This window comes from Salmo trutta, chromosome 5 (assembly GCF_901001165.1).
Source record: "Salmo trutta chromosome 5, fSalTru1.1, whole genome shotgun sequence".
In the NCBI taxonomy this organism is placed as follows: Eukaryota; Metazoa; Chordata; class Actinopteri; order Salmoniformes; family Salmonidae; genus Salmo; species Salmo trutta.
The window spans coordinates 64485999-64509641 of record NC_042961.1 but is presented as its reverse complement, the minus strand read 5'-3'; the positions used below and the strand labels follow the sequence as shown (position 1 = coordinate 64509641).

General features: G+C 43.7%; 1 protein-coding gene across 1 annotated transcript; it reads right to left on the bottom strand.

The window, feature by feature from the left end:
* Nucleotides 1-655: 655 nt before the first annotated feature.
* Nucleotides 656-14031, bottom strand: LOC115195014 (low affinity immunoglobulin gamma Fc region receptor II-b). The gene is made up of 8 exons (XM_029754915.1): nucleotides 13968-14031; nucleotides 3446-3721; nucleotides 2982-3224; nucleotides 2557-2745; nucleotides 2368-2424; nucleotides 1332-1409; nucleotides 1162-1219; nucleotides 656-659 (listed from the first exon to the last, which is right to left on the bottom strand). The coding sequence occupies exons 1-8, from the start codon at nucleotides 14029-14031 to the stop codon at nucleotides 656-658; spliced, it is 969 nt and encodes a 322-aa protein (XP_029610775.1).
* Nucleotides 14032-23643: the final 9612 nt, after the last annotated feature.

Sequence of the window (23643 nt, the reverse complement as noted above, 5' to 3'; positions counted from 1 at the left end):
CCCTATACATGCTACATGCTAGTTACTGACAGATACAAGGCCTCTGGGTGTAAAAAGGAGACAGATCGTTTGGGTTAGGGTTGAAGTTAGATTTGAAGTTAGGATTGAAGTTGAAGTTAGGGTTAAAGTTGAAGTTAGGTTTAGTGATACAGTGATCTGGACCTACCTCAGTCTGTACATTAGGGTTAGTGATACAGTGATCTGGACCTACCTCAGTCTGTACATTAGGGTTAGTGATACAGTGATATGGACCTACCTCAGTCTGTACATTAGGGTTAGTGATACAGTGATCTGGACCTACCTCAGTCTGTACATTAGGGTTAGTGATACAGTGATCTGGACCTACCTCAGTCTGTACATTAGGGTTAGTGATACAGTAATCTGGACCTACCTCAATCTGTACATTAGGGTTAGTGATACAGTGATCTGGACCTACCTCCGTCTGTACATTAGGGTTATTGATACAGTGATCTGGACCTACCTCAGTCTGTACATTAGGGTTAGTGATACAGTGATCTGGACCTACCTCAGTCTGTACATTAGGGTTAGTGATACAGTAATCTGGACCTACCTCAATCTGTACATTAGGGTTAGTGATACAGTGATATGGACCTACCTCAGTCTGTACATTACTTCCCTGGATCCAGATACAGCTCTACCTATAGGACACATAAATAACATATTGCCAGTTTAACTAATTAAATCTTTGGGGCGACCTGACAAAATTCACATAGAAATGTGTGTTATAGATCTGTAATTATACTTTAAACATGTCTAAGTAGCAGTAGAACTGTTCTATGTGAGCAATGATATACGTTCCCTTATGTTTTGTTTTTGCATCTTTTAGAAACAGCTGAAACAACAATATTCTTGGTTATAGAATATATATTTCACAGTGGTTTTGATGGTGCAATGATTCTCTACACTATGCACAGAAACTGATGGGTGTTGTTGAGCCCTCTGGCACAAAATGGCTGCCATGATCTCTACTTTTCATCATCATCATTGAGCCTGACCTGTCTGTCTGTCTGTCTGTCTGCCTGCCTGCCTGCCTGCCTGCCTGCCTGCCTGCCTGCCTGCCTGCCTGCCTGCCTGCCTGCCTGCCTGCCTGCCTGTCTGTCTTCACTGCTGAGTAGACAGGGTCTGGATCGGCCTTCTGACCTGTATCTCTGTCTATCTGTCTTCACTGCTGAGTAGACCGGGTCTGGAACGACGTTCTCTGAAAGAAACATATAAACAGGTTACAACTAGTGACATGTTAAAACACTAAAAACACATTTTTTACTTCAGAAAGATGAGCGGAGTGTTGTTGGCCTCTCCCTTCTTCCTACCTCTCCTCCTGTTGTGTTGTCTCTTTGTGTGGTTGACGTCAGCATAGGTCACATCACCTGGACCAGATCCACCTGGAACTAAACACAGGAAAGAGAGAGGATACTAACACAGACTGGACCAGATCCACCTGGAACTAAACACAGGAGAGAGAGAGGATATTAACACAGACTGGACCAGATCCACCTGGAACTAAACACAGGAGAGAGAGAGAGGATATTAACACAGACTGGACCAGATCCACCTGGAACTAAACACAGGAGAGAGAGAGGATATTAACACAGACTGGACCAGATCCACCTGGAACTAAACACAGGAGAGAGAGAGGATATTAACACAGACTGGACCAGATCCACCTGGAACTAAACACAGGAGAGAGAGAGAGGATATTAACACAGACTGGACCAGATCCACCTGGAACTAAACACAGGAGAGAGAGAGGATATTAACACAGACTGGACCAGCTGAGAGAGGATAGTCTGTATGTTGGAGTGTTATACAGTATTACAGTACCTGTGGTGTTATATTGTTATACAGTATTACAGTACCTGTGGTGTTATAGTGTTATACAGTATTACAGTACCTGTGGTGTTATAGTGTTATTCAGTACTACAGTACCTGTGGTGTTATAGTGTTATACAGTACTACAGTACCTGTGGTGTTATAGTGTTATTCAGTACTACAGTACCTGTGGTGTTATAGTGTTATACAGTACTACAGTACCTGTGGTGTTATAGTGTTATACAGTACTACAGTACCTGTGGTGTTATAGTGTTATTCAGTACTACAGTACCTGTGGTGTTATATTGTTATACAGTATTACAGTACCTGTGGTGTTATAGTGTTATACAGTACTACAGTACCTGTGGTGTTATAGTGTTATACAGTACTACAGTACCTGTGGTGTTATAGTGTTATACAGTATTACAGTACCTGTGGTGTTATAGTGTTATACAGTATTACAGTACCTGTGGTGTTATAGTGTTATACAGTATTACAGTACCTGTGGTGTTATAGTGTTATATGGTATTATAGTACCTGTGGTGTTGGAGGTCTTCACTGCAGAGTAGACTGGATCAGCTCCTGGAGACTTCTCTGGAGGAGACGAGACAATGGGTTAAAGACAAAAAGACACTGTACTGTCTGTGTGTGTGTGTGTGTGTGTGTGTGTGTGTGTGTGTGTGTGTGTGTGTGTGTGTGTGTGTGTGTGTGTGTGTGTGTGTGTACCTCTCCTTCTCCTGGGTTCTGGATCCTGTATGATTCTGACGTCAGCATACGTAACATCTCTGCGTTCAGCTGCTACATCTTTGTTCCTCTTCTTGCAGAACAGGACCAGTAGAATGATCAGAGAGATGGAGAGAGCAGCCACCAACCCAGAGACAGACAGAGGGAGGAGGAGAGAGGTAGAGCCCCCATCTTGAAAAACACCAGAGGAAACAACACAGTAAATAGTTATAATCAATTTGACTAATATTATCTTAAACATACAGTACCAGTCAAAAGTTTGGACACACCTAGACTGGTACTGTATGTATTGTCTAATGACCAAACGAGATTACAAGAACACAAATTATTATGAATATAACGTCTCAAACTTAACAGTGTAAAGAAGAACCAGATAATCTGAATGTCAAGGTTTCTCATATTCTCACCTGTCACTGTCATCCAGCTCTCTGGTGATTCTCCTTCAGAGTTGGTACACTTGTAGAGTCCTTCATCTGACTTGGATACTGCAGGGATGGTCATCTCTCCTGTAGTCTCAGTCCTGATGAGGGATCCATCTTTGTAGAAAACAGCTGTAAGGTCAGAGGGAGTTCCCTGATATCTGCAGCGCAGAGTCACAGAATCTCCCTCAGTCACAGGAAGGGCAGGGCTCTCCAGGATCACAGCTCCAGCTGTATATAATATATAAACATCATATATAAACAGGTCTCTCCAGGATCACAGCACCAGCTGTATATAATATATAAACATCATATATAAACAGGTCTCTCCAGGATCACAGCTCCAGCTGTATATAATGTATAAACATCATATATCAACATAACATCACCTATCTGAAACCAGATGAACCACTAAACACTATAATGTTAGTAGATGATGTTTGTGGACATACCATGTACTGTGATGTTGACAGCATTGCTGTGTTCTCCAGACCCAGACTCACACCAGTACACTCCACTGTCTGATGGTTTTAGTGACACGATGCATGAAGACCCTTGTTGTTTTCCCCAGTCAGTATCACAATCTGAAAGGTTTCCTCTCGATGTGTTCCTCACCACTCTCCATCCAGTAGAGTTCCCCTGAACCTCACAGCTCAGAGAGACAGACTCATATTCAAAGAACTGAGATCTGTCAGGACTGACACTAAGAGAGGCTGGAAGAGGGATAACTGTGAGAGAGAGAGAGAGAGAGAGGGGGAAAGTGAGAGAGAGACATAGAGAGGGTCATGGAGGACAGAGAGAAAGAGAGAGAGAGAGAGATAGAGAGAGAGATATAGAGATAGAGAGAGAGAGAAAGTGAGAGAGAGACATAGAGATGTGGAGAAGGTCAGTCTGATAGCTATACTATTCCCTGTTTTAGGTCAGTTAGGATCACCAGTTTATTTTAAGAATGTGTAATGTCAGAATAATAGTAGACGGAATGAATTATTTCAGCTTTTATTTCTTTCATCACATTCCCAGTGGGTCAGAAGTTTACATACACTCAATTAGTATTTGGTAGCATTGCCTTTAAATTGTTTAACTTGGGTCAAACGTTTCAGGAGCCTTCCACAAGCTTTCCACAATAAGTGGGGTAAATTTTGGCCCATTCCTGACAGAGCTGGTGTAACTGAGTCAGGTTTGCAGGCCTCCTTGCTGGCACACACTTTTTCAGTTCTGCCCACACATTTTTTATAGGATGTAGGTCAGGGCTTTGTGATGGCCTCTCCAATACCTTGACTTTGTTGTCCTTAAGCCATTTTGCCACAACTTTGGAAGTATGCTTGGAGTCATTGTCCATTTGGAAGACCCATTTGCGACCAAGCTTTAACTTCCTGACTGATGTCTTGAGATGTTGCTTCAATATATCCAGATAATTGTCCTCCTCATGATGCCATCTATTTTGTCAAGTGCACCACCCCCGTGCCTCACGATTAGGATGGTGTTCTTCGGCTTGCAAGCCCCCCCCTTTTTCCTCCAAACATAACAATGGTCATTACTGCCAAACAGTTCTATTTTGGTTTCATCAGACCAGAGGACATTTCTCCAAAAAGTACGATCTTTGTCCCCATGTGCAGTTGCAAACCATAGTCTGGCTTTTTTATGGCGGTTTTGGAGCAGTGGATTCTTCCTTGCTGAGCGGCCTTTCAGGTTTTGCCAATATAGGACTCGTTTTACTGTGGATATAGATACTTTTGTACCCGTTTCCTCCAACATCTTCATCTTGATTTGCACTTTTCGCACCAAAGTACGTTCATCTCTAGGAGACAGAAAGCGTCTCCTTCTTGAGTGGTATGACGGCTGCGTGGTCCCATGGTGTTTATATTTGCGTACTATTGTTTGTACAGATGAACGTGGTACTTTCAGGTGTTTGGAAATTGCTCCCAAGGATGAACCAGATTTTTTTTTATTTTCCCATGATGTCAAGCAAAGAGGCACTGAGTTTGCAGGTAGGCCTTGAAATACATCCACAGGTGCACCTCCATTTATCACAAATGATGTCAATTAGCCTATCAGAAGCTTCTAAAGCCATGACATAATTTTCTGGAATATTCCAAGCTGAGGCACAGTCAACTTAGTGTATGTAAACTTCTGACCCACTGCAATTGTGATACAGTGAATTATAAGTGAAATAATCTGTCTGTAAACAATTGTTGGAAAAATTGCTTGTGTCATGCACAAAGTAGTTGTCCTATCCGACTTGCCAAAACTATAGTTTGTTAACAAGAAATTTGTGGAGTGGTTATAAAACGAGTTTTAAACTTCCTACTTCAACTGTATATACAGTGCCCTCCGTAACTATTGGGACTTTTCAGCATGCTTTCTTCTTTTGGCTCTATACTCAAAAAGTTTGAACGAGTGGATTATTGAATTCAATGGTGCCAACTAAACAGAATTTTGGGGATATAAAGAAGGACTTTATCAAACAAAACTACCGTTCATTGTGTAGCTGGGACCCTTGGGATTTCAAACAGAAGAAGATCTTCAAAAGAAAGTGATTTATTTTATCGCTATTTATGATTTTTGTGTCGCCTGTGCTGGTTTGAAATACACTGTTCAAAAAAAATAAAGGGAACACCTAAACAACACAATGAAACTCCAAGTTAATCACACTTCTGTGAAATCAAACTGTCCATAGGAAGTGTTACGAACCGGCTCAGGATTCGTAACAAAAGGGAGACAACGTGGAGACAAGGTGTATCAAAAATATATATTTATTAAATAAAGCAACTAAGAAGATAACAATGGCATGTGTAATCAGTAATCAGTAGTGTAAGTGAGTGTGTTGCATACTTGAATGTAATAATGCAGAGTGTTGAAAGGTGCCAAAGCAAATAACCAAGAAAACCACAAAACTACACAACCAAAAACAATAAGGTGTCTGTGTGGAGAGAGTCTCCTCAATGAATGGGGAAGAGGTCCATTTATCCTGGGAAACACCTGAGCCCAGGTGTTTCCCATTTATCTGACGACCCTTCCAACTCCGCCCACCGGCCTCCTAATAAAGAAACAAAAACAAGAGAGAATACGGCAGACAGAGTGGGAGGGTCGTCACACCCCCCCCCCATAAAACCGGGGACCAACAAGGACCCCGGAACAACACACCAGCCTCTGCTGGAGGAAAGAAGAAAACGAGACCAGGAGGGAACAGACAGGAACGACAGAACACGACAACCCCAAATTGACACAAGCCTCTGCGTCCCAAATTGACACAAGCCTCTGCGTCCCAAATTGACACCGACCTCTGCGTCTCAAATTTACAAGAGGTTACATGTTCACCTTCCACTTGCCCCAACCAACCTCCTTCTCCCCAGTCCTCAGCAACCTTTATATATAAGGGAAGCAACATTTAAGAGGAAAGGAGAACACAAGACTAGGAGGGAACAGACAGGAAAGTTAGAACATGACAACCTTCAACAATGATCACTCACATAACACTCAGGAACAGGGCACACAAGAGACCACATTAGCTACCAACGCAAACAACATTTCCCAACGATTCATAGTCCTAAACTCATAACGAATACGAGTACAGACTAGAAGAAGTAATAAAGGCAAAAATGTCATATGCCCTACTCGTCAGTGGCACCTGCCAATGGCACAATAACCGTTCAAATTTGCTCACAACTTAGCTGCGCCGACTTGATCAACGCCATCCTCCATCTGAGGAAGAGGAAATTAATCCGGCTTAGTAACTCCGTTTACATTACGGTGGTCCGTTCCATCCGTTTTACTGACCAAGATACAGGGAGAAACCCAACTAGAGAAAGAAGGCTCTGCTATCTTACTCTCCAGCATATACCTGACCTCAGCATCCAGACAACGCAGTTTCTCTACAGAGACTCTATAGAACCCCTGACGAATGGGGTCAGCATTTCCAGTGTCAATATCATGTTCTATCAAGTTTGTACATGTAGGTGTCACAGAAAACAATCCTGGAATTTTCCGAATCAGACCACCCAGCTCTTCCCGCCCATCAACAGGTAGCTGAGTAAAAGGGCTATCCAAAATATCCAGTGTCTCAGAATTCTTCAATCTACCCTGCAGTATGCAATCATCGGGACCAGGAACATTTTTTTCCTCATGCACAGACCTAGCATTAACAGAACCAAGGGAAGCAACGTTATCAGCCAAACGAACAGGTTTACCGTCCCCTATAGACACCAGCTTTCTCATCAGAACATCCTCTTGGGGAAAATAACCATGTGCGACATCTCCCAACTGTTCCACAGGCACAACTTGGTCACGCAACTCTTCTAATGTGTGGTCCATCCGTGGCGCATTGTTTAGATCGGAGATGAGTACAGACAACGGAATAACAGGGAAAACAGCGAGAGACTTCTTTGTGGTATTCACATTTACCGGAGCAGGGACCAGGTCACCATGGCTCATAGACCGCATCACTGTACCCCCAGAGAACACCGCTGGGAACCTCTGCTCACTCTCATCAGGAATCCCTACAAGTGACGATTTAGTGGAAACCACTAGAGATGGAAACACAACAGGCCACACACACTCGCCAGCCAAGTTATTCCCAAGGATAACGTCGATACCCTCAATAGGCAACGAAGGACGCACCCCCACAACAACCTCACCTTTCACCAGTCCACAATCCAACATTAGTCTATGCAATGGAACTGACAGATTATTCAAACCTATTCCCCTAATTAGAACACTATTCCCAGAATCAGTCTCAGCAGAGAAGGGTAACACAGATTCCAACACAAACGATTCCGAGGCACCTGTGTCTCGTAGGATCTTCACTGGCACTAGGTTCTTACTTCCTAACATGGACACAAAACCCTCCGTAACAAAAGGTAAATAGCCTGGGTCAATATGAACTTTCACATGGCCCTGGGCCTGAGACAATGTTTCAGGAGTAAACTGATGTGGAACAGACGCAGCTAACGCCGTAGGCCTAGATTTAACGTTAGCACACGTACTGATTTTACCCCTAGACCTGAGAACCGGACATTCGTTTTTCCAATGACCTGAGCCTTGACAGTAGTGACACTCTTGACCAAAGTCAGTTTTACCACGGGAATCAGGCTCGACCCTAGTTGAATAAAACTCTGCCCGTGAACCAGAGTATCTCTGTGAGCGTGGTTCAAATCTCTCCGAATGTCTCCACTCACTCCGTATACGGGGCTCTACAAAAACACTTTTGTGAGTCAAAACATATTCGTCTGCCAAAACCGCAGCTTCAGCGACAGTCTTTACTTTTCGTTCGTTAATATACGTCGCTATATAATCAGGGATTGTGTCCTTAAATTGCTCTAGCATAATCAGATCACACAGCCCTTGAAAAGTCATAACCGCAGAAGCGGAACACCAGCGATTAAACTGTGAAGATAATTTTCGCGCAAACTCAACATGAGTCTGCTTATCATCCCTTTCTAAAGTTCTAAATCGTTGGCGGTAAGCCTCAGGAACCAATTCGTAAATCTGTAACACCGCCGTTTTAACCTTATCATAACTGACACTGTCGGCTACACTAAGAGCTGCATATGCTTCCTGAGCTTTACCAGTCAGCACACACTGCAACATCAAAGTGCGATCAGAATCAGGCCAACTCCTAGCGTTAGCAACACGCTCAAACAACAAAAAGAATGTCTCAGGATCCCTTTCATTAAACTGAGGCAACAACCGTAAATTCCCAACAATGTCAAATGTGTCCGGGGCACGACCAAAAGAGGAACGATTCCTAAGTAATTCTGGGTCATCTTCCCAGAGCAAACTCTCTCCTGAGAGCTTTCCTTCCCTAACCAACTCTAGTCGCTCTTGTTGCAGCTTGATTTTAGCACGCTCGATATCCTGTTTAAATTCCAATTCCTTTTCATATTTTAACTGATCAGCAGCCAATTCCTTTTCATATTTTATACGATCGTACTCTAGCTTCTCACGATCGTGCTCTTGCTGTAACAGAAGCAGCTCTTTCTGCTGTTCAAAAAGAAGATTACTAGGACTAACCGATGGAGCGGTAATTGTGACATATCGGGGAGACGGCGAGTCCTCAGCAGAGGCTGCCCCAGTGGTAACGTCAAGAATACCACTCTCCATCAGATTGGCCTTCAATATTAACCTAATGGAATTTTTTAGACGTTTATCACTAATTTCAATTTTGTAGTGTTCAGCAACCTTCAACAGCTGTTCTTTAGTACATGAGTCTAACAGTTCCTCTGATGGAAAGCGAATGAACTCGTCTACATTAGACGCCATAGTCAGAGAGAGAGAGAAAAAAAAAATCTCACTCAACCCCTCTGAGCACACCAGACCACAACAAGAGAAAAAACAATCACACTGGTACCACAGAAAAGAGATGAGATATGGAGCTTCCCCAAAACCTACAATAACTCAACCCTAGTCTTCATGCAGATTTGCGGTGGGTAATTATGCACTGTAGCCCGCTGGCGAGGAAGTAACCCCCCAGCACGCTGGTAGATTCCACCAAGCCACGGATGTGCTCCCGAGACAACTGCTCAGTCCACAGACACCACACAAAAATAACAAACATTAACAATGCCCAACATATTCCAAAATGAAACACATCGCTAAGCCTAGCAGGGGAAAAAGACTATAGCTCCAGGTAGTAAGTTTCACTACCCTATCCAAATCTCCCACCGAGGTACACAGCTGATTCTACTCACCTCAGACCAATGTTCCAACAGCGAGTACAACAAATGTTTTCAGGCTGGGCAGAGGCCTGGAAACTAACCAATGTACTCTCTCCAACGCAGCACACAAACAAAACAACCAAAGACAACCAGTACTGAGCACCAAACTCAAACTAACAAACAAAGCACCTCAAGTTAACATACCTCCACGTTTTCTCCCAAACACAAGTTCAAGATCCCGGATGAGCCCCCACTTGTTACGAACCGGCTCAGGATTCGTAACAAAAGGGAGACAACGTGGAGACAAGGTGTATCAAAAATATATATTTATTAAATAAAGCAACTAAGAAGATAACAATGGCATGTGTAATCAGTAATCAGTAGTGTAAGTGAGTGTGTTGCATACTTGAATGTAATAATGCAGAGTGTTGAAAGGTGCCAAAGCAAATAACCAAGAAAACCACAAAACTACACAACCAAAAACAATAAGGTGTCTGTGTGGAGAGAGTCTCCTCAATGAATGGGGAAGAGGTCCATTTATCCTGGGAAACACCTGAGCCCAGGTGTTTCCCATTTATCTGACGACCCTTCCAACTCCGCCCACCGGCCTCCTAATAAAGAAACAAAAACAAGAGAGAATACGGCAGACAGAGTGGGAGGGTCGTCACAGAAGCAACACTGATTGACAATAAATTTCACATGCTGTTGTGCAAATGGAATAGACAAAAGGTGGAAATGATAGGCAATTAGCAAGACACCCACAATAAAGGAGTGGTTCTGCAGGTGGTGACCACAGACCACTTCTCAGTTCCTATGCTTCCTGGCTGATGTTTTGGTCACTTTTGAATGCTGGCGGTGCTTTCACTCTAGTGGTAGCATGAGACGGAGTCTACAACCCACACAAGTGGCTCAGGTAGTGCAGCTCATCCAGGATGGCACATCAATGTGAGCTGTGGGAAGAAGGTTTGCTGTGTCTGTCAGCGTAGTGTCCAGAGCATGGAGGCGCTACCAGGAGACAAGCCAGTACATCAGGAGATGTGGAGGAGGCCGTAGGAGGGCAACAACCCAGCAGCAGGACCGCTACCTCCACCTTTGTGCAAGGAGGAGCAGGAGGAGCACTGCCAGAGCCCTGCAAAATGACCTCCAGCAGGTCACGAATGTGCATGTGTCTGCTCAAACGGTCAAAAACAGACTCCATGAGGGTGGTATGAGGGCCCGACGCCCACAGGTGGGGGTTGTGCTTACAGCCTAACACCGTGCAGGACGTTTGGCATTTGCCAGAGAACACCAATATTGGCAAAATCGCCACTGGCGCCCTGTGCTCTTCACAGATGAAAGCAGGTTCACACTGAGCACATGTGACAGACGTGACAGAGTCTGGAGACGTCGTGGAGAATGTTCTGCTGCCTGCAACATCCTCCAGCATGACCGGTTTGGCGGTGGGTCAGTCATGGTGTGGGGTGGCATTTCTTTGGGGGGCCGCACAGCCCTCCATGTGCTCGCCAGAGGTAGCCTGACTGCCATTAGGTACCGAGATGAGATCCTCAGACCCCTTGTGAGACCATATGCTGGTGTGGTTGGCCCTGGGTTCCTCCTAATGCAAGACAATGCTAGACCTCATGTGGCTGGAGTGTGTCAACAGTTCCTGCAAGAGGAAGGCATTGATGCTATGGACTGGCCCGCCCGTTCCCCAGACCTGAATCCAATTGAGCACATCTGGGACATCATGTCTCGCTCCATCCACCAACGCCACATTGCACCACAGACTGTCCAGGAGTTGGCGGATGCTTTAGTCCAGGTCTGGGAGGAGATCCCTCAGGAGACCATCCTCCACCTCATCAGGAGCATGCCCAGGCGTTGTAGGGAGGTCATACAGGCATGTGGAGGCCACACACACTACTGAGCCTCATTTTGACTTGTTTTAAGGACATTACATCAAAGTTGGATCAGCCTGTAGTGTGGTTTTCCACTTCCAAATCCAGACCTCCATTGGTTGATAAATTGGATTTCCATTGATTATTTTTGTGTGATTTTGTTGTCAGCACATTCAACTATGTAAAGAAAAAAGTATTTAATAAGATTATTTCATTCATTCAGATCTAGGATGTGTTATTTTAGTGTTCTCTTTATTTTTTTGAGCAGTGTATATGTTGACATGGGGCGCTGACCTCAGACAATCGAAGGCTATGCTTTCACTGTAAAGCCGTTTTGAATGATGTAACACACTTTTATTTCCATGAATGTTTAATATTACAATTTTGAATTTTGAATTTGGCACTCTGCAATTTCACCGGATGTTGTTGTGTTGTGTTTCACATTATATTGTGCACAATAGAAATGAAAGGTAAATGATATATTGTGTCATTTTGGAGTCACTTTTATTGTAAATTAGAATAGAATATGTTTCTAAACACTTCTACATGAATGTGGAGGCTGCCATGAATTGAATCATGAATCATGAATAAAGATGAGTGAAAAAGTTATGGAGTTATACATAATTAATGATATCAAATTAGCACAACAAATCAAATAATTCAAACAAAGGAAGACAATAATTATGTCCAGACTCAGCGACCATAGCCTGGCCATACACTCTTAGAAAGGTCCGATCTAGAACCTAAAAGGGTTCTTTGACTGTTCCCATTGGAAACCCTTTGAATGCATTTTTTTTGTTTCCAGGTAAAACTCTTTATGTTTCCATGCAGAACCCTTTTGGGTTCCATGTAGAACCATTTCCACAAAGCATTCAACATGGCAAAAGGGTTCTATCTGGAAACAAAAAGGGTTCTCCTTTGGGGACAGCTGAAAAAACATTTTGGAACCCTTTTTTTCAAAGAGTGTAGAGACAGTAGATCTAGCTCCAGATTATGTCCTGGTCTGTCATAATATAATAGAGACAGTAGATCTAGCTGGTCTGTCATAATATAATAGAGACAGTAGATCTAGCTGGTCTGTCATAATATAATAGAGACAGTAGATCTAGCTGGTCTGTCATAATATAATAGAGACAGTAGATCTAGCTGGTCTGTCATAATATAATAGAGACAGTAGATCTAGCTATTGACACCCCACACAGGGTTGGAGTTATAATCATTATGAGGCTAATATATTTGAGTCTGTATCTCACAACACAGAGTAAAACATTATATCGTAACACTTTCTACCCTGTGATGTGTTGCAGGTGAGAGCAGCTAGAACAATTGGAGATCCTTTATGGAACCTTCTTTACTAAGAGAATAAGGACTGGAGACATGAAGTCACAACCAATGAAGAGACCTGGAAGAAATGTTACTATTATAGAACAGGTGATGAATATAGATAAATGTTACTTTTATAGAACAGGTGATGAATATAGAGAAATGTTCTCACCTCCACCTTGTCCGAGGCTACAGTATACCAGTGTACTCAACAGCACTGAAACACACAGAGAGAACTATCACTATGGTACATGATGTAAACACAGAAACACACAGAGAGAACTATCACTATGGTACATGATGTAAACACTGAAACACACAGAGAGAACTATCACTATAGTACATGATGTAAACACTGAAACACACAGAGAGAACTATCACTATTTCTACATGATGTAAACATTGAGCTGTACCACAGATATTAATATCCTTAATAGTATATTGACACATTTCTGATTAACAGAGCCCTCTGGGTTCTCTATGGTGTTGTAGGTCAGGGCGTGACTAGGGTGTGTTCTAGTCGATGATTTTCTATGTTTGAGTTTGAGTATGGTTCCCAATTAGAGGCAGCTGATATTCGTTGTCTCTAATTGGGGATCATACTTAGTGTGGTCCTTTTCCCATCTGCGTTTGTGGGATATTGTTTGTGTTGTGCATGTTGCACCACTGAAGTTACGTTTCGTTGTTGGTTTATTGTTTTTGTGAAGTTTCGCATTTAATAAAAAAGATGTGGAACTCAACACACGCTGCACCTTGGTCTGTCCATTATCATGAACGTGACAATAATACAAACATCCCCATCAAAATCCTTCAGTTTAAGAGATATTGTCACACCCTGACCATAGTCAGGGTTCTCTATGGTGTAATAGGTCAGAGCGTGACTGGGGGGGGTGTTCTAGTTATTATAGTTCTATGTTGGTGTGTGAGTATGGTTCCCAATTGGAGGCAGCTGAATATCGTTGCCTCTAATTGGGGATCATACTTAGTGTGTCCCTTTTCCCACCTGCGTGGTGGGATATTGTTTTGTTTTGTTTAGTGCCTATGTGCGCTACGAATGGCATGTTTGTTAATTCTTTGTTGTTTTTGGAAGTGTCACTGTAATAAATATGTGGAACTCTACTCACGCTGCGCCTTGGTCCACAGATATCCACCTATGTTGGACTTCCGCATCTGCAGTGGAAAGTGCATTTTGCTCTACGACCCCCAAAAGTGTCAAGGGACTCGTTTGAAGTTAGTGCAGCTGTTCCGTCCGAACTGGCTACAAACGGGAGACTCTCAGCTACAAACTAATATGACCCCACTATGGAAAGAGGAGACTCAGCTACAAACTAATATGACCCCACTATGGAAAGAGGAGACTCAGCTACAAACTAATATGTCCCCTCTACGGAAAGAGGAGACTCTCAGCTACAAACTAATATGACCCCACTATGGAAAGAGGAGACTCTCAGCTACAAACTAATATGTCCCCTCTATGGAAAGAGGAGACTCTCAGCTACAAACTAATATGTCCCCTCTATGGAAAGAGGAGACTCTCAGCTACAAACTAATATGACCCCACTATGGAAAGGGGAGACTCTCAGCTACAAACTAATATGACCCCACTATGGAAAGAGGAGACTCTCAGCTACAAACTAATATGACCCCACTATGGAAAGGGGAGACTCAGATACAAACTAATATGACCCCACTATGGAAAGAGGAGACAGCTACAAACTAATATGACCCCACTATGGAAAGAGGAGACTCTCAGCTACAAACTAATATGACCCCACTATGGAAAGAGGAGACTCAGCTACAAACTAATATGACCCCACTATGGAAAAGGGAGATTCTCAGCTACAAACTAATATGTCCCCACTATGGAAAGGGGAGACTCTCAGCTACAAACTAATATGACCCCACTATGGAAAAGGGAGATTCTCAGCTACAAACTAATATGACCCCACTATGGAAAGAGGAGACTCTCAGCTACAAATTAACATGACCCTGCTATGGAAAGGGGAGACTCTATGACCCCCACAAGTCAAGGGACTCGTCTGAAGGTAACCCATACAAACGAATGGAAGTATGGAGGAAGTTTTGTGCCAACAAAAATAAGGGGTTAAATCTGTGTCCAAAATACTAAAATGTATATTTCCTAAGCTTTCTTATGTCTCTTAAATATGGGACAGACACTCCAAAAGCTTATTCCTCATGATACATTTTTTGACTGTATTTTTTGCCATTTCTGAATGTGTAATTCAATGCACAGGTGTAGTAGTAGTAGTAGTAGTAGTAGTAGTACAGGCCCAATTAAATATTTTAACAAATCATGTTTATTAAAAATATCACGCAGACAGGGAATCTTGAAATTAAAAATGAAATTGCTTAATGATCCATGGTAGACCATCTAAAACAATTCTATATGTTAGCTGACTAGAACCACCCTTTTAGAGGATATATTAAACCATATATATACAGTGGGGAGAACAAGTATTTGATACACTGCCGATTTTGCAGGTTTTCCTACTTACAAAGCATGTAGAGGTCTGTAATTTTTATCATAGGTACACTTCAACTGTGAGAGACGGAATCTAAAACAAAAATCCAGAAAATCACATTGTATGATTTTTAAGTAATTAATTTGCATTTTATTGCATGACATAAGTATTTGATCACCTACCAACCAGTAAGAATTCCGGCTCTCACAGACCTGTTAGTTTTTCTTTAAGAAGCCCTCCTGTTCTCCACTCATTACCTGTATTAACTGCACCTGTTTGAACTCGTTACCTGTATAAAGACACCTGTCCACACACTCAATCAAACAGACTCCAACCTCTCCACAATGGCCAAGACCAGAGAGCTGTGTAAGGACATCAGGGATAAAATTGTAGACCTGCACAAGGCTGGAATGGGCTACAGGACAATAGGCAAGCAGCTTGGTGAGAAGGCAACAACTGTTGGCGCAATTATTAGAAAATGGAAGAAGTTCAAGATGACTGTCAATCACCCTCGGTCTGGGGCTCCATGCAAGATCTCACCTCGTGGGGCATGAATGATCATGAGGAAGGTGAGGGATCAGCCCAGAACTACATGGCAGGACCTGGTCAATGACCTGAAGAGAGCTGGGACCACAGTCTCAAAGAAAACCATTATTAACACACTACGCCATCATGGATTAAAATCCTGCAGCGCACGCAAGGTCCCCCTACTCAAGCCAGCGCATGTCCAGGCACGTCTGAAGTTTGCCAATTACCATCTGGATGATCCAGAGGAGGAATGGGAGAAGGTCATGTGGTCTGATGAGACAAAAATAGAGCTTTTTGGTCTAAACTCCACTCGCCGTGTTTGAAGGAAGAAGAAGGATGAGTACAACCCCAAGAACACCATCCCAACCATGAAGCATGGAGGTGGAAACATCATTCTTTGGGGATGCTTTTCTGCAAAGGGGACAGGACGACTGCACCGTACTGAGGGGAGGATGGATGAGGCCATGTATCGCGAGATCTTGGCCAACAACCTCCTTCCCTCAGTAAGAGCATTGAAGATGGGTCGTGGCTGGGTCTTCCAGCATGACAACAACCCGAAACACACAGGCAGGGCAATTAAGGAGTGGCTCCGTAAGAAGCATCTCAAGGTTCTGGAGTGGCCTAGCCAGTGGTGGTGGTGGTGGTGGTGGTTGTGTTAGGTGATGGTGGTGGTGGTGGTGTTAGATGGTGGTGGTGGTGGTGCTATTAGTGGTGGTCGTATTAGGTGGTGGTGGTGGTAGTAGTGGTGGTGGTATTAGTAGTGGCGGTGGTGGTGGTGGTGGTATTAGTGGTGGTGGTGGTGGTGTTAGTGGTGGTCGTATTAGGTGGTGGTGGTGGTGGTGTTAGGTAGTGGTGGTGGTGGTAGTAGTAGTGGTGGTGGTGGTGGTGGTATTAGTAGTGGTGGTGGTGGTGGTGGTGGTATTAGTAGTGGTGGTGGTGGTGGTGGTGGTATTAGTGGTGGTGGTGGTGGTGGTGGTGGTGGTGGTGGTATTAGTGGTGGTGGTGGTGTTAGGTGGTGGTGGTATTAGTGGTGGTGGTGGTGGTGGTATAAGTGGTGGTGGTGGTGTTAGGTGGTGGTGGTGCTGGTGTTAGGTGGTGGTGGTGTTAAGGGAAGACATCATAGAAGAAGAAGTGTCAGAATGCGTGATTGATGGTAGTGGTGGTGGTAGTGGTAGTAGTGGTGGTAGTGGTGGTGGTAGTGGTGGTGGTGGTAGTGGTGGTGGTAGTGGTGGTGGTGGTGATGGTGGTGGTGGTTGTAGTGGTAGTGGTGGTGGTAGTAGTGGTGGTGGTAGTAGTGGGGGTGGTGGTGGTATTGGTGGTGGTGGTGGTGGTGGTGGTGGTAGGGGTGGTGGTGGTGAAAGGGGAAGACATATTAGAGTTAGAAGGCAAAGAATAAGAGTCCCTGATGAAATCAGAGCCACAACTGTGGACCATGTCATGAACTATGGACTTACAGTGGAAGAGGCTGGTCAGAGAGTACAGCCTAATGTACACAGGTTCACAGTGTCATAAACTATGGACTTACAGTGGAAGAGGCTGGTCAGAGAGGACAGTCTAATGTAAACAGGTCCACAGTGTCATCAATTGTGCGAACATTCCGTACGGGGAAAACAGGGAAATATGTACTCGTCCTTTACTTTTGATACAGCATTTCATTCACAACAATACAGCAACTATTGTAAAGGTAAATGCAAGTCTGTAAATCACAATGTACCATAAGAAATGTATGATGTAATATAGAGCACAATTTGAATACAATATACTATCTGCAACATGATGTATGTGTGAATTCTTCATGTCATATATAGGACTGCAAAATGACCTCATGCTAATGACAGAGCAGCAGCATTCAGCCATCCAAAAGAACCAGACATTTTCAACATGGTCATAACCAGCCAAAAACAGGGTCATAGCCAGCCAACAACATGGTCAAAGCCAGCCAACAACATGGTCATAACCAGCCAACAACATGGTCATAGCCAGCCAACAACATGGTCATAGCCAGCCAACAACATGGTCAAAGCCAGCCAACAACATGGTCAAAGCCAGCCAACAACATGGTCAAAACCAGCCAAGAACATGGTCAAAGCCAGCCAACAACATGGTCATAACCAGCCAACAACATGGTCATAACCAGCCAGCATGGTCATAGCCAACAACAGGGTCATATCCAGCCAACAACTTGGTCATAGCCAGCCAACATGGTCATAACGAACAACATGGTCATAACCAGCCAACATGGTCATAACCAGCCAACATGGTCATGACCAGCCAACATGGTCATAGCCAGCCAACAACATGGTCATAGCCAGCCAACAACATGGCCATAACCAACAACATGGTCATAACCAACAACATGGTCATAACCAGCCAACATGGTCATAACCAACAACATGGTCATAACCAACAACATTGTCATAGCCAGCCAACAACATGGTCATAGCCAACAACATGGTCATAACCAGCCAACATGGACATATCCAGCCAACATGGTCATAGCCAACAACAGGGTCATAGCCAACCAACATGGTCATAACCAACAACATGGTCATAACCAACAACATGGGCATATCCAGCCAACATGGTCATAACCAACAACATGGTCATAGCCAGCCAACATGGTCATAGCCAACAACATGGTCATGACCAACAACATGGTCATAGCCAACAACATGGTCATAGCCAACCAACAACATGGTCACATCCAACAACATGGTCGTAGCCAACAACATGGTCGTTGCCAGCCAACAACATGGTCGTTGCCAGCCAACAACATGGTCATAGCCAACAACATGGTCATAGCCAACAACATGGTCGTTGCCAGCCAACAACATGGTCCTGTTACTGTCTCCTAAATAGAGAGGGGTCTTTTTTGTCATTTCCATTCATAACTTGCAGACTTGTTTACGTGCTGCTGTTGGTTTTTTTGCTAACCTTACTTTGCCACCTGCCAACGGTTTTTACTTTTTAATTACTGTTTATATATATTTTTTTTTTCATCGCTCAATTTTTTTCATTAAAATGTTTCACTCCGGACGCTTTATCTGGACGTGGTTCGTCAGGACCTCCACCAGCCGAAGCTAAGTAGTAACATTAACATGGTGCCTTCTAATTACAGTCGCTGTTCTCATAATATACAGGAGAACAATCGCCTTACGGCAAGGATAGCTGTGCTGCAAGCCCAGCTTCAGACGCAATCGTTAGGCAAGGGTAATTTCAGTGTAGGAAAGGATGAAACAGCATCTGCGCCACCAGTAAGTACAGATAGTAACGTTAGTATAAATCCCCTCGCACGGTCCCCGCAGCCGGACAATTTTCTCATGGCTTCTGGAGGGAAAGGCTGCTGGAATGCTCAACCGGTGTCGCTCATTCAGCCGACAGAAACTTTCAACCGGTTCTCCCCATTAACCTCACTAGGGTAGGGGGCACTATTTTCACCTCCGAATGAAAAGCGTGCCCAAAGTAAACTGCCTGTTACTCAGGCCCAGAAGCTAGGATATGTATATAATTAGTAGATTAGTAGATTTGGATAGAAAACACTCTAACGTTTCCAAAACTGTTAAAATAATGTCTGTGAGTATAACAGAACTGATATGGCAGGCGGAAACCTGAGAAAAATCCATCCAGGAAGTGGGATTTTTTTATGTTTGTAGTTTTCTATTGAATGCCATTACAGTATCCATTGACTTAGGACTCAAATTGCACTTCCTATGGCTTCCACAAGATGTCAACAGTCTTTAGAAATTGTTTCAGGCTTGTATTCTGAAAAATGAGGGAGTAAGACCACTTTAAGTAAGTGGATAGTGGAAAGTCCCCAGACCTGTTTACTGAGCGCGACCAAGAGGGCGCCTTTCTTGTTTTTCTTATATTCTTATATTTATATTGACGAAGCTATTGTCCGGTTGAAGTATTATTGATTATTATGACTAAAAACAACCTGAGGATTGATTATAAACATTGTTTGACATGTTTCTATGAACTTTACTGATACTTTTGGGATTTTTCGTCTGCCTGTTGTGACTGCCTTTGAGCCATTGGATTACTGAACAAAACACGCCAACAAAACAGAGGTTTTTGGATATAAAGAGGGTCTTTATCGAACAAAACAAACATTTATTGTGTAACTGGGTGTTATATTCCTCCTAAGAAGAGGTAGGTTCAGGAGTCAGGAGCAGGAGAGCAATGAATTCTGAGTAGCACAATAGTTTATTTAACGTCGCAAACACGACAACCACAGGTGGGGAAACACACCCACCGAAGTCGCCACACACAGGAAAATAAATGGCACACTCGGAGGAGAAACCTCTACTCCAAAAACAACTACAACGGTAATATACGACCGTGAGGGGAAAAAAAACCTGCGGCGCAAACACGCACCTCTACCGTAGCAACAACAGCAAAATAATCCCGCACAAAGAATAGCAGGAGCGGGGGTTAATAAACCCACAAAATTACTAATAGGATACAGGTGTAAACAAAACAAAACAGACAGACACAAACGAAAAGGAAAAATGGATCGGTGGCAACTAGTAGGCCGGCGACGACGATCGCCGATCACCGCCCGAACAGGGAGAGGAGCCACCTTCGGTGGAAGTCGTGACACTGGGAGTCTTGTGAGTGCAACCATACGAAGATCATCAAAGGTAAGTGATACATTTTATTGCTGTTTCTGACTTTTGTGACTAGTCTACTTGGCTGGTAACTATATGTAATGTTTTGTGTGCTGGGCGCTGTCCTCAGATAATCGCATGGTATGCTTTCGCCTTTTTGAAGTCTGACACAGCGGCTGGATTAACAAGAAGTTAAGCTTTATTTTGATGTATAACACATATATTTCCAAGAATGTTAAATATTTGACTTGAGTATTTTTGAATTTCGCGCTTTGCAAATTCACTGGATGTTGGCCAGGTGGGACGCTACCATCCCAGGTACCCATAAGAAGTTGTTTAAGCAGATGCCCTTGATGCCCTTCCAGACTCCCTCCGCCTACCCATGGACGTCAGAGTACAAAAATCAGTAACCACCTAACTGAGGAACTCAATTTAACCTTGCGCAATACCCTAGATGCAGTCACACCACTAAAAACTAAAAACATTTTTCATAAGAAACTAGCTCCCTGGTATACAGAAAATACCCGAGCTCTGAAGCAAGCTTCCAGAAAATTGGAACGGAAATGGCGCCACACCAAACTGGAAATCTTCCGACTAGCTTGGAAAGACAGTACCGTGCAGTATCGAAGAGCCCTCACTGCTGTTTGATCATCCTATTTTTCCATCTTAATTGAGGAAAATAAGAAGAATCCGAAATTTCTTTTTGATCCTGTCGCAAAGCTAACTAAAAAGCAGCATTCCCCAAGAGAGGATGGCTTTCACTTCAGCAGTAATAAATTCATGAACTTTGAGGAAAAGATCATGATCATTAGAAAGCAAATTATGGACTCCTCTTCAAATCTGCGTATTCCTCCAAAGCTCCGTTGTCCTGAATCTGCACAACTCTGCCAGGACCTAGGATCAAGGGAGACACTCAAGTGTTTTAGTACTATATCTCTTGAAACAATGATGAAAATAATCATGGCCTCTAAACTTCAAGCTGCATACTGGACCCTATTCCAACTAAACTACTGAAAGAGCTGCTTCCTGTGCTTGGCCCTCCTATGTTGAACATAATAAACGGCTCTCTATCCACCGGATGTGTACCAAACTCACCAAAAGTGGCAGTAATAAAGCCACTCTTGAAAAACCTTGAACCAGAAAATATAAAAAAACTATCGGCCTATATCGAATCTTCCATTCCTCTCGAAAATTGTTGAAAAAGCTGTTGCGCAGCAACTCACTGCCTTCCTGAAGATAAACAATGTAAACGAAATGCTTCAGTCTGGTTTTAGACCCCATCAGAGCACTGAGACTGGACTTGTGAAGGTGGTAAATTACCTTTTAATGGCGTCAGACCAAGAGGCTCTGCATCTGTCCTCGTGCTCCTAGACCTTGGTGCTGCTTTTGATACCATTGATCACCACATTCTTTTGGAGAGATTGGAACCCAAATTGGTCTACAGAGACAAGTTCTGGCCTGGATTAGATCTTATCTGTCGGAAAGATATCAGTTTGTCTTTGTGGATGGTTTGTCCTCTGACAAATCAACTGTAAATTTCGGTGTTTCACCAGGCTCCGTTTTAGGACCACTATTGTTTTCACTATATATTTTACCTCTTGGTGATGTCATTCGGAGGTCTTTGTGGGCTATACTCGGCCTTGTCTCAGGATGGTAAGTTTGTGTTTGAAGATATCCCTCTAGTGGTGTGGGGGCTGTGCTTGGCAAAGTGGGTGGGGTTATATCCTGCCTGTTTGGCCCTGTCCGTGGGTATTGTCGGACGGGGCCACAGTGTCTCCCAACCCCTCCTGTCTCAGCCTCCAGTATTTATTCTGCAGTAGTTTATTTGTTGGGGGCTAGGGTCAGTCTGTTATATCTGGAGTATTTCTCCTGTCTTATCCGGTGTCCTGTGTGAATTTAAGTATGCTCTCTCTAATTCTCTTTCTCTGTTTTCTCTCTCTTTCTCTCTTTCTCTCTCTCGGAGGACCTGAGCCCTAAGTCCATGCCTCAGGACTCTGGTCTGATGACTCCTTGCAGTCCCCAGTCCACCTGGCCCTGCTGCTGCACCAGTTTCAACTGTTCTGCCTGCGGCTATGGAACCCTGACCTGTTTACCGGACGTGCTACCTGTCCCAGACCTGCGTTTTTCAACTCTCTAGAGACAGCAGGAGTGGGAGGGATACTCTGAATGATTGGCTATGAAAAGCCAACAGATGTAAGAAGGGCTATAAAAACATTTGATTGGTTGATTGGTCATAGCCAGCCAACAACATGGTCATAGCCAACAGCATGGTCATATCCAGCCAACAACATGGTCATATCCAGCCAACAACATGGTCATATCCAGCCAACAACATGGTCATAGCCAGCCAACAACAGGGTAATATCCAGCCAACAACATGGTCATAGCCAGCCAACAACATGGTCATAGCCAGCCAACAACATGGTCATAGCCAGCCAACAACATGGTCATAGCCAACAACATGGTCATATCCAACAACATGGTCATATCCAGCCAACAACATGGTCATATCCAGCCAACAACATGGTCATATCCAGCCAACAACATGGTCATATCCAGCCAGCAACATGGTCATAGCCAACAACATGGTCATATCCAGCCAACAACATGGTCATATCCAGCCAACAACATGGTCATATCCAGCCAGCAACATGGTCATAGCCAGCCAACAACATGGTCATAGCCAACAACATGGTCATATCCAACAACAACATGGTCATATCCAGCCAACAACATGGTCATAGCCAGCCAACAACAGGGTCATATCCAGCCAACAACATGGTCATATCCAGCCAACAACATGGTCATATCCAACAATTCCATCAGACTAAGAGATCCAAAGTGCAATCATAAATGACAACAACATCTTCACAAATATAAATTCTGTCAGCATTTCCACCATAGACATGGTGTTGAAAAAAAAGAATCAAATGACTGTTAAACAATGTACAAGGTGCCATTTGAGAGGAATAGTGACAGAGTGGAGGAGCTGTGGTACCAGGATGTCCTGGTAGGAGCTGTGGTACCAGGATGTCCAGGTAGGAGCTGTGGTACCAGTATGTCCTGGAAGGAGCTGCCGTACCAGGATGTCCTGGTAGGAGCTGTGGTACCAGGATGTCCAGGTAGGAGCTGTGGTACCAGTATGTCCTGGTAGGAGCTGCAGTACCAGTATGTCCTGG